The sequence below is a fragment of the Ceratotherium simum genome, chromosome 14, assembly GCF_057802395.1.
Source record: "Ceratotherium simum simum isolate JZ-2026a chromosome 14, ASM5780239v1, whole genome shotgun sequence".
Taxonomy (NCBI): Eukaryota; Metazoa; Chordata; class Mammalia; order Perissodactyla; family Rhinocerotidae; genus Ceratotherium; species Ceratotherium simum.
In genome coordinates, this window is record NC_141913.1 from 10,601,786 (window position 1) to 10,614,233 (window position 12,448).

Below are 12,448 nucleotides of genomic sequence, written 5' to 3' on the forward strand. Positions count from 1 at the left end.
TAGTCACAGACCCCAATAGACCCTCCTTATCTATAGTGATGGAACCTCTGAATTTTGGCTGGATACGATTATCCAGAATTAAAGACTATGTTTTCTAACCTCTCTTGCAGCTAGCTGTGACCATGTGATTAAATTCTGGCCAGTCAGTTAGAAGTGGAAGTCATATGTGACTTATTTGGGCCATGTTTTACCATTTTGCTTTTTCCCTTTTTGCTGGCTAGAATGCAGATGTGATGATGAGCCATCTTGGACTACAGGAAAAAGAGCAAACACCAAAAGGGATGGTAGAGCAAGAAGTTAGAAGGACCCTGGGTCTCTAGACAATCTCCCTGGGGAATGCTACTGTATCAGCCCTGAACTGCCTGTCTCCAGACTTTTACAGGAGAAAGAAATCAATATCTATGTTATTTAAGCTAATGTTAATTTGAGTCTATGTTAAAAGCCATAGGCATTATATCCTAACCAACACTAAGAAGTCCTAGTGTGAGATAAAAATGTTAGGTACATACCAAATTAGTATTACAAAAATAAGCCCTTTCTTTAGTGTCTTTATTATGGCATTACTAATTCAACTTCTAATTTGGCTATGTTAGAAATCTACAGTCTCAATATACATTCTTCTAATTTTTAAATTTACAAGCAATCATTATACTATAAAATGTTTTAATTTTTAGTGTTAAACATTTCAGACTTTTTAAGTCTAAGAGATTGTTGTTTGTAACAAAATCCTCTGTATCATTCAAAACAGCCAATAAAGTCTTTCAGTATTACCCATATGTCAAAAATGATTAAGGTTTCGACTATTTCATATCCTCAAATATCCACAAAAATTTTCAATATCATCTCTGTAAAACTAATTTTGTCTGTAAACATGATTGTGTACTACCTTACTCCATTTCTTCTAAATAAACCTTAATAATAATTAATATAATAATAATGGATTACAGTTAGGATTTTTCCCAAGCTTCATGCCCATACAAATATTCCAAGTAAGACTGTAATTTTTTTTTTTTTTTGCTGAGGAAGATTGTCCCTGAGCTAACATCTGTGCCAATCTTCTTCTGTTTTCGTATGTGGGATGCCACCACAGCATGGCTTGATGAATAGTGTGTAGGTCTGTGCCCGGGACCTGAACCCGCGAACCACGGGCTGCCAAAGTGGAGTGCTCGAACTTAACCACTACGCCACCAGGCCGGCCCCAAGATTATAATTTTATATGGGAAACAGGAAGTGGGTTTAGTGATCTACAAGAGCACCATGATCTTAGAGTTCTGCCTTCTCTATTCTGGCCAATAACAGGAAGTAAATTAATCCCCCACTCTTCATCTTTGAGATGGATATATTTAATAATACTTTTTCTGATGACTAGGGAGTATCAAGGGCAATATTATAATACTTTTAAAGGATTATAAAAGTGAGTATAATTTTTACCACATACTTTGTCAAAAAAAAATTTTAGGAGAGGGGCTGGTTAATGTTTAAAAGACTGAAAAATACCTTAGTGTCTTTGCATATAAAATAAGGAGGTTAGAGTAGAAAAGCATCAAAAAATTTGCTAGTGTAAAATTCAGCTTTCTACGAAGAAGTTTGAAAAGGTTTATTAGTGATCTAAGAAAGAACAAAGGGAAAAATATTTTATTAAAACATATGGAAGCACATTTGATAAATAACCATATGAATTAAAATTCCTGTGGTGAGATTAAGATTATAAACTACAAGTCAATATCATGAAATATCCATGTAAAAAATAATTAGTTTAGGGCCGGCCCCGTGGCTTAGCGGTTAAGTGCGCGCGCTCCACTGCTGGCGGCCAGGGTTCGGATCCCTGGCGCGCACCGACGTACCGCTTCTCTGGCCATGCTGAGGCCGTGTCCCACATACAGCAACTAGAAGGATGTGCAGCTATGATGTACAACTATCTACTGGGGCTTTGGGGGGAAAAATAAATAAATAAATAAAAATTTAAAAAATAATTAGTTTAAATTTATATCAATTGGCATATCAATTCAAGAAAAACACATACATATAAAAACATACACATTATATATACACATAGTAACACATCACTTATCTTATATTCACACTTCTGACAACTTTAACTGCCTGGAACAAAGCTGTGAACTTGGAAATAAGTGAAAAAGCCCTTGGTCTGCAGGGAAATAGCAGCCACAAAGTTCATGCACGTTATTTTACATAAGAGGCTTGAAATTATGCTTATGTATGCACGCAGATTACAATGGCTTTGCATTATGTGTAAAGTCAGGTAAATAATTTAGCAAGCTTAGCTAATTTTGATAAAAGAATGTTAACTTTGCTAGATCAATTGCAAGCATCTGAAGCATGTGGATCTTGCTTCAAATCAATAATGAAGAATACTGACCACTTTTAATTGACCAAAATCTAGCTCCTGCCAAAAGTTTTATCAAGAACCATCAGTATTTGAAAGAATTTAATGAGCATGTTAACTTTCATTCTTTCTAAACTCTTTCCTAGTAACAACCTTGAAAACAGGAAAACAATTATCTGAACATCAACCTCTTTCTATAATTAAAGCAATTTCATTGATGTACAACAATAAGATTATAGGTCTGGGTTTTCTATGGATCAAGTTTTAAAAAAAAAAAGCCACAGAAAGAACATTTCCCAAAATGTAAAAGTAAATTGGAAAAAGAAAAAGTCACATAGAAAATAAATTATTTATACCCATGAAATAATACCATAACCAATTATCTGTACAGTTCCATACACTTGATAAGAGAATATTTTTGAAACAAAACTGCTTTTTTTTTTTTTTTTTTTTGTGAGGAGATCAGCCCTGTGCTAACATCCGCCAATCCTCCTCTTTTTTTGCTGAGGAAGACGGGCCTGGGCTAACATCTGTGCCCATCTTCCTCCACTTTATATGGGACGCCGCCACAGCATGGCTTGCCAAGCAGTGCGTCGGTGCGCGCCCGGGATCCGAACCAGCGAACCCCAGGCCGCCGCAGCGGAGCGCGCGCACTTAACCGCTTGTGCCACTGGGCCGGCCCCAAAACAAAACTGCTTTTGAAGATTTGATATATATGTATAGTTACATGCGTATATATACATACATAAGATTATATACATACACACAATGTTACTCAGTTACCACACATAAGAATATAGTAAATATCTCTTGAAATGTAGTACTAGGAAAGTCTGTCTCTTAAGAAAAATGGAAGGCTACATCTAATCAGAGAATGAGAATTATGGAACCATTATAGGTCCCATTTCGTCTCAGTTGCCAGGAAGCTCACGTTTCATTTAATGTTTGATATAACAATCTATTCCAAGTTGCTAATTATCATCTCCTACCTGTAAAAGCTTCTAATCTCTCTCCTTTTATCTTTAGTTGGCCTGGTATGTGTCTGAGATGCCTCACAGAATACATTTTTTTTTTTTTTGTGAGGAAGATCAGCCCTGAGCTAACATCCATGCTAATCCTCCTCTTTTTGCTGAGGAAGACCGGCTCTGAGCTAACATCTATTGCCAATCCTCCTCCTTTTTTTTGCCCCAAAGCCCCAGTAGATAGTTGTATGTCATAGCTGCATATCCTTCTAGTTGCTGTATGTGGGACGTGGCCTCAGCATGGCCGGAGAAGTGGTGCGTCGGTGCGCGCCCGGGATCCGAACCCGGGCCACCAGTAGCGGAGCGCTCGCACTTAGCTGCTAAGCCACCAGGCCGGCCCTCACAGAATAAATTTTAAAGAAGTAGTAATATATTACTGCTAGGAAACTTTTATGGTGGAGACATATATTTTTTAAAAAATCCTCTCCCTTCATGTTCTATCCCCCTCTGCCACATGCTGTCCCTCTCTCGCCTCCTTCATGGCTAAACTTCTTGAAAGAGTTGTCTACATTCAATGTTACTACTTCCTCCCCTTCCTTTCATGTTTCAACCCACTGCAATTTGCCTTCTACCTTCACCATTCCACAGATACTTTTAGGTTTTTATTCATCCACACAAAGCAAATGTAACTACTTACTGTTTATGCAAACAATAACAAGTTAGGGTGAGAGTTTCTATCTACAATAGAACGTTTTCTAACTATTTTAACCAAGATACTCTGTAAAACGAAATTTTTTAAATGCTGAGCTGATGATTTTATAGGACTTTATACAGTGGAATTTTTTTTTTTTTTAGCTGAGGAAGACTGGCCCTGGGCTAACATCTGTGCCCATCTTCCTCTACTTTATATGGGACGCCGCCACAGTGTGGCTTAATGAGCAATGCCTCGACCCACGGCTGGGATCTGAACCTGCCAACCTCGGGCTGCCGAAGTGGAGCGTGTGAACTTAACCGTACACCACAGGGCTCAGCCCACTGGAATGTTTTTTTTTAATACAAAAATTTTTATTGGTGTATTAGAGCCAAATCTGAAATGGACTTCATTTTGTAGATAATACATGAGTAATGTGTTCTTCTTTGTAAATTACAGTGCTTAAGACAGTCTAGTGAGATAGCTGGTCACAAAGTAATTCCTCATACAATTTCTTCCTCCATTCAAAAAACAGTGATTGTGGGGCCGGCCCCATGGCTTTGGGGTTAAGTGCGCGTGCTCCGCTACTGGCGGCCTGGGTACAGATCCCTGGTGCGCACTGACGCACCGCTTCTCTGGCCATGCTGAGGCCGCGTCCCACATACAGCAACTAGAAGGATGTGCAGCTATGATATACAACTATCTACTGGGGCTTTGAGGGGGCGCAGGGAGGAGGAGGATTGGCAACAGACGTTAGCTCAGAGCCGGTCTTCCTCAGCAAAAAGAGGAGGATTAGCAGGGATGTTAGCTCAGGGTTGATCTTCCTCACAAAAAAAAACAAAAAAAAACAAAACAGTGATTGTGACAGACTGAGAGGCAGCTGAGTGCTGAGTCCTGTTTAAGTGATTTTCCTGCAGCTGTGACTAGTTTATGAACATAACCAATGAGGCTGAATTGTCTACAGAGACTTAGGCAGAGTTTAACTAGAAAAAAGTACATTGGGTAGAGTTTGTCTTTGGGGCTCTGTTTACATCTCAGGTGACCTGTTAACTTAGAGCCTAATACCTTGGCCCAGTGCCCTTATGTTGCCCTGGCCAGACCCCAAAAGTCTACTTTATCTATAATGCACATGAACAAACAGGTCTCTAGAAATAATAAAAAACCACAGCTGATAATAATAGCTAACTCGACACTGAATAGGCCCTGTTCTCAGCACTTTCCATACATCACTCTATATAACATCAACAACTACAGTGATGATAACTACCAAGTGCCTTAAGAGACCATTTCCAATTAGCATCTAATTTATTCCTCTCAACAACTGCAGCAGGTAGGTGGCATTACTACACTTTAAAGACTCTAAAAACTGAGTTGCAGGGAGGTTAAGTAGTTTGCTCAAGGTTATGTGACTAGGAAATATTGGAATTAAGCCTGGAGCCACACTACTTTGAATGTTTCTTTGGGGATATGTGTTTGAATTTGAAATTTGGGATATCAGGAATACATCTCTCTGTGTGGATATAGGAACCTCTTTTTGATCTTCTGGAAATTCTTTCAATTGCAACTGAGGGATAATAACTTTTGTCACCTGAGACACTTGGAAGAGTGCTAATGAAAGTTTTCCTTCACACCTGCCCTTTTCTCTTCCTCATTGCTTCTAACCAGGACCAGGAAGAAATTATTTGGAAAGAATAGAAGGGTCATAGAAGATGAGACAGAAACAGTGACAGGAGCGGACAGGAGGAGAGAAGAGAGAAAGGAAGTTTCATATCCCTCCCACTTCATTTAAAAGTCAGCCCAATACCCATAGGCACTGAGTCCACAAAGTTAAGCAGAAGAAAGAAGGGGAGGAGCACCTAGGTTGCCTGTGGGTGGCTTTTCAAATGTTAGAAATATATACAAAGTAGGCTATGTAAACAAACTGTCTGAATGTAATTTAGAAACCAATGGATACAGCCCATTAATGATTTAGAATTTATAATTTTAAGTAACATACATGAAAGTTACAAATAAAATAAATGGATAAGATGATTTCCTTCCTCCTTGTCTACATTCTCACTCTAGTACTTGATAAGTCATTAAGTACCTATCTTTGTAAATCAAGAAATTTGAACTTCTAAAAACTCACCAAGTTGTTGGAGCTTCATCATCTCCCATTTCTCCTTCTTCTACATCCATTCCTTCTTCTCTATCCTCAGTGTGCTAAATTTAAAAAAATGGACAGCCTGTCATGAAGCAGTTGTCAGGCAGAAGGTAAATGCTGGAACAATGTCATTCACATACTTCTAGAAAACCATTACTACAGAAGTCTAGTCACAGTAACTGTCTAGACCTATAGTTAATCTTTAAGGCAATGGGAATTCTATGTGACATGGATACAAGAATTCAAGAGCAGTATGACAATGATATAAGATAGTCATGGAGACCTAGTGGAAAGTTTTAAACTGGTATTTCTCCAAACACGGTCAGTATATTCTCCCTGGGCATAAAGGGTCCATGCCAAAACACATTTAGGAAATATATACAATGACCTTTTAGAGAATTGAGAAGATCTTTAGTATATTAAGGACTCTAAGAACTGCAGTAAATAACGCTTAAAGTGAATTTAAGTAGTTTTTGTCCCCAACTTTAATTTGACCATGGAGAGCCTTCCCCACCTCCACAGAGAACACTTATTATCTGGGACCTCCTTAGGATATGCCGAGTATCCAGTTCTATATTGAAAAATTCAAAGTAACAAGTTTACATGGAATAGTCCAAGCAGTACCTACATATATACATATATATGTATGTGAAAGACAAGATTTTGAAAAATCTTAAGCAAAGTCAGAATCATTTCCAAATTGATAATGATTACATTTTAAGGAATAAATTACATAAAGTAGTCTGATTAATTTACAGTGAGATATTAGTTACATCTAATTAATTATTTATTAAATTTTATAACTTGTTACTAAATGAAGAGTAGGTTCTGAATGTTAGAAACTTGAAAACTCTGGACTGTCTTCAAGATATATCATAAATAGTCTCTAAAAATAGGGTAGATTATAGCTGATGTCCTTTTATAAACTTTTTTTTTTGTGTGAGGAAGATTAGCCCTGAGCTAATCCATGCCAATCCTCCTCTTTTTGCTGAGGAAGACTGGCCCTGAGCTAACATCCGTGCCCATCTTCCTCCACTTTATGTGGGATGCCGCCACAGCATGGCCTGACAAGCAGTGCATCGGTGCGCGCCCAGGATCCGAACCCAGGCCACCAGCAGCGGAGCGCATGCACTTAACCGCTACGCCACGGGGCCGGCCCCTGATGTTCTTTTAAAAATCAATGGGAAAATGATGGATTATTTACCAAATGGTTCTGAAATAACTGCCTGGCCATTTGGAAAAAAATAAAATTATAACTCAACTTATCTCAAACTCCAACATTCCTGCTGGGTTAAAGATTTAAAAGAAAAATTAAAATCATAAAAGCACCAGAAGAAAACAAAGGGAATTATATAATCTTGTGGAGTGGAAGCCTTTAGTATGGTATAAGGCCAGAAACAATAAAACAAAAGATCAACAAATGCTAATATTATACCCAAATTTAAAAATTCTATACAGCAAAGGCACTGTAAATTAAGTTACAAGAAAAACTATAAACTGAGAAAAAATATATCAACATACGGTAGGTAATGAGTTAATAACCGTCTATATAATGAGTTTCTACACATCAATAAGAAAAAGACATTTCAACAGTAAATTGGGCAAATGGCATGAATAGGCAATTCTTTTCCTCATTGCTTCTAATCAGCACAGAAGAAAAATAAATTCTAATAAACATACAATAAGTTCCTTGATTTCATTAATAACCAAGGAAATCTAAGTTAAAACAAAGAAGACTTACTTTTCAAGTATATATCAATTAAGCAAAGATTTTTAAAAACTGATAATTCCCAGTGTTGGTATGAGGCTGTGGGAAAATGGGCAGGCATTCTCTATGTGCCACCAGATGTAGTATAAATAAATGGGTATAATCTTTTTGAGAAGTGACTGGGCAATAGGTATCAAAATTTGATATATGCATATATTTTGACACAGCAATTTCACTTATTAGAATTTATTCTAAGGAGACACTTGCATAATTTAACAATGATAAACACAACACTATTCAGTGTTAAAGCTGTTAACAATTTTTCACTATTAGAGGTTATCTAAATGACCACTGACAGGGGATTGTGATACACCTAAAGACTTATCATGAGTCATTAAAACACTGAGACAGATCTAAATGTACTGATGCAGAAATGCATCCATTTTATACTGTTAAAAGAAGCAAGTGAGTTTGAGAAAAGTATGTATTGTATGACTTTATTTTTGGAATAAAACTACATATACACAAAAAGTCCTGAAACGATAGACAGAGAATGGTAAGAGTGGCTATCTCTGGAGCCCTGGATTGTGGGGTAGCTGTACTTTCTATTTTAAATATTTTTATTTTGCTTGTATTTTTCACACAGAATACATATTATTTCTATAAACTGGAAATAAAGGTTTTAAAATTTTTGATGACTTAAAAAGACCCATTCATATGAGTTATCTCAATAACAAACTTATAAAGATGTTCTGTTAGATTTCATATCAGCCTCACCTTCTGACCCAAGGTGCTTTCCTGTTCATTGGTATTGAAAACAGTGACATTTTCCAGATTAAACTGACTCTGCAAGTTAAGACCTATTGAAAAAAAAAAGATTTTCAAAGCAAATCCACCAAATGCCTAAACTTAAATTAAGAATATAACTTTGCTGTCATATAACCAAAACACATAAAGTGATAAATCCATAATTAAGCAGATCAAGCCAGAAATAATACCACACTTGATTTTCAAATCTTTTCTAAAAATCCTTTCTTAAAGGTGCCTTTAGAGTACACAGAATTCTACACGTATTATAACAAATATGGTTGATCCTTATTATTCATGAATACTCAAAAACAATTTTACAGAATGCAATATATAGTAATTTATAATTTTGCTAAAGTACAAATAAAAATGGTATTAATCAAAAAGAGTATATAGCAATATTTATAGAAAATATATTGTAGTTAATGAGAGAGCCAAGTTTTTCAATGTCAGAAAAGAAGTTATAAATAAGCAGGCCTATTGGTGCTGAATTAGACACAGAAATATCAGTATGATCTCATGGTTTTTGTTGTTGGTCATTTAAAAAAATATATAGAGATAGATACAGAAATAAATATAGATGTGCAAGTATACATGGGTTAGTATACATACATATCTTTCTTGGTTTTGTCCATTGAGAGGGCCTAGAAGCAGTGATACTCCAGTAGCGCTAGGGCCCAGTCCCTAGGGCCCAGATTTTGGCTTCTAAATACCACTCTTAAATAAAATGAATCAGGCTCTTTGGAGAAGTGGGTGATTCCAGGGCTGGGCCAGGAAAATACAAGATGAACCTGGGAACTTGAAAGAGCTCCCAATGGGCAAAAGAGAACAATTTGAGCAACAAAATAAATAATGATACTATGGGATTATAACCCAGAGAATGAACTAAATATCCGTGAGTTCATAATGAAATAGAAGAGTGAATTAATAAGTAAAGGAGAAAAGACAACTCTTACAGGAGAATCTCAATTAATAAATGTAGAAGGAATGAGAGAAATAGAAAATCACCACCAAGACAACCTAATAATAATCACTGTAGGCAAAATCCACTGAGGAATACTACTAAAATCAGTGGACAAAGGTCTAAGGAGAAAAAGAGTATTTGCATAGCCTCAAAGTATCTCCTTCCAAATATTTATTAATTACAAAGGGAAGAGTAGTAACTTTGCAGAAGAGAAATATGGTGATGAAGGTTAATATCTTAACCCAGTGATCAAAGATAACACCACCCATAATAAGACATATCAACACCATGTTGAAATGATGCACTGAGAAGGGCATATCACCTCTGTGGTCTTCTTCCCCAAAATCCATAACCTTAATCTAATTATGAAAAACCACTAGACAAACCTAAATTGAAGGGCATTCTACAAAATATCTGACTAGTACTCTTCAAAAGTGTCAAGATCATGAAAAAAATAAGCAAAGATTGAGGAACTGTTACTGACTGGGGAGATTAAAGTGACATGACAACTAAACGCAACATGAGATCCTGGATTGGATCCTTAAACAGAAAAAAGAAAGTAGTGATAAAACTGGTAAAATCCAAATAAAGTCTGTAGTTAACAGTCTTGTACCAATGTTTATTTATTAGTTTTGATAACTGTACCATAGTTATGCAAGAGGTTAGCAGTAGGTGAAGGTTATTCAGGTACCCTCTATCCTTTGGTGGCAACTCTTCTTTAAGTCTAAAGTTATTTCAGGGCTGGCCCCGTGGCTTAGTGGTTAAGTGCGCGTGCTCCGCTACTGGCAGCCCGGGTTTGGATCCCGGGCGTGCACCGATGCACCGCTTGTCCGGTCATGCTGAGGCCGTGTCCCACATACAGAAACTATAAGGATGTGCAACTATGACATACAACTATCTACTGGGGCTTTGGGGAAAAGAAAGGAGGAGGACTGGCGATAGATGTTAGCTCAGAGCTGGTCTTCCTCAGCAAAAAGAGGAGGATTGGCATGGATGTTAGCTCAGGGCTGATCTTCCTCACACACACACAAAAAAAAGTTATTTCAAAACAAAAAGTTAAAAAAAAAAGCTAGCATGCTAGATCAAGTCATTAAGCTGGTGAATGAACCTGGCTGACCATTCAGCATTGTTTACTTAAAATACCTTTTGTCTATTCTCTATTTATTACCCAATATAGCACATACCATAATTCTCATTAAGTTAAAAATTTTAGTCATGCATCACTACATTTAAAGGGTAAATTACATGCTAAAATGGCTTTCTGAAGGTCTGGGGACGTACCCTAGTGAATCTCAAGCATCTATAAATGTCAAAAAAAAAAAAAAAAAGATAAAATACTACAAGAAAACATCCCAAAATGTCAACCTAGCTTATGTTAGGGTGGTAGCATTGATTATGAATAGTTTTTTGCCTTCACTTTGCAAATTTTCTGAAATAAGGTTGTGTTACTTTTATAATTTAAAAAATACCATTAAAAATATAATTGACTAAAAGATATATATGGATTAAAGCTACTTTTAGCAATATATTGTTAGTCTTTCAACTAGTTACTAAGAGAAAGAAAAAGTGGTTTCTCTACGTCTTGTCAGTTTAGAAATGCAGCACATTGAAAAAGAGGTCTGGGCCGGCCCTGTGGCTTGGTGGTTAAGTGCGCGCGCTGCGATGCTGGTGGCCCGGGTTCGGATCCCGGGTGCGCATCGAGGCACCACTTCTCCGTTCATCCTGAGGCCGAGTCCCACATACAGCAACTAGAAGGATGTGCAGCTACGACATACAACTATCCACTGGGGCTTTGGGGGGAAAAAATAAAATAAATAAAATCTTAAAAAAAAAAAAAAAAAGAAAAAGAGGTCTAAAATGTTTAAAAAAAAATGATGAGAGTGGAGGCTGGAGATAACCAGGAAGGAAAAAAGAATGGCTGGGAATTGAAACCTTGTTCTTATGTCTTCTGTAAATTCCAGAAAAAGAAATCACAAATTAGTACTTATGAGGGGGCATACTTCACTTCATTTTACGAAGAGATAGGGTATTCACTCATCACACATTTAAATGGTGACTAGGTGTTTGGCACTGTTTAGGCACAGAGAATACAGAGGTGAACAACACAAACACACTGAAAATGCCAGATGGTGTTAAATGCTAAGAAGAGATTTGAAATTAGGTGATGATAATGGGTGACTGGTGACAGGTTTAGATTAGGTGCTCAAAGAGAGCCTCACTGAGGAAGTGAAATTTAAACTGAGATTGAGTGATAGCAAAAATCAATAATGTGACAATAACAACAAAAGGATTACAGACAGAGGAAAGAGTCAGTGCAAAGGCCCTAAAGTTCAATTGATGTTGGTATTTTGAAGGCATAAAGAAGGTGAGATGCCAATTCAATGGGGGAAAGAATAGTTTTTTCAACTAATGGTGCTGGGACAACTGGGTATCCACGTATAAAAGAATGAAATTGGACCCCTACGTCACACCATATACAAAAATTAACCCAAAATGGATCACAGACCTAAACGTAAGAGCTAAAACTCTTAGAAAAAAAGAGTATATTTGTGACCTTGGGTTAGGCAATGGTTTCTTAGAACTAGCACCAAGAGCAAAAGCAACAAAAGAAAGAAATACATTAAACTTCATCAAAATTTAAAACTTTTGTGCTGCAAATGATACTATCAAGAAAGTGAAAAGGCAATCTGCAGAATGAGAGAAAACATTTGCAAATTATATATCTGATAAAAGTTTAGTTATCTAGAATATAAAAAGAACTCATACAACTATTTAATAAAAAAGACAACTCAATTTTAAAAATGTGCAAAGAATATGAATTGACAT

The 12,448-nt window shown here is 36.7% G+C and overlaps 1 protein-coding gene across 3 annotated transcripts in view; it reads right to left on the reverse strand.

Annotated features, from left to right (window-relative positions):
• The window catches only part of THOC1 (THO complex subunit 1), a 54,825-nt gene that overhangs the window by 30,300 nt on the left and 12,077 nt on the right, over positions 1-12,448 (reverse strand). For all 3 annotated transcript variants that reach the window (XM_087439018.1, XM_004421033.3, XM_087439019.1), the window contains exons 8-9: positions 8,629-8,711; positions 6,129-6,202 (exon numbers count right to left, since the gene is read on the reverse strand). In XM_087439018.1, coding sequence (XP_087295144.1) covers positions 6,129-6,202; positions 8,629-8,711 — 157 coding nt within the window. The remainder of the gene's footprint in view (positions 1-6,128; positions 6,203-8,628; positions 8,712-12,448) is intronic.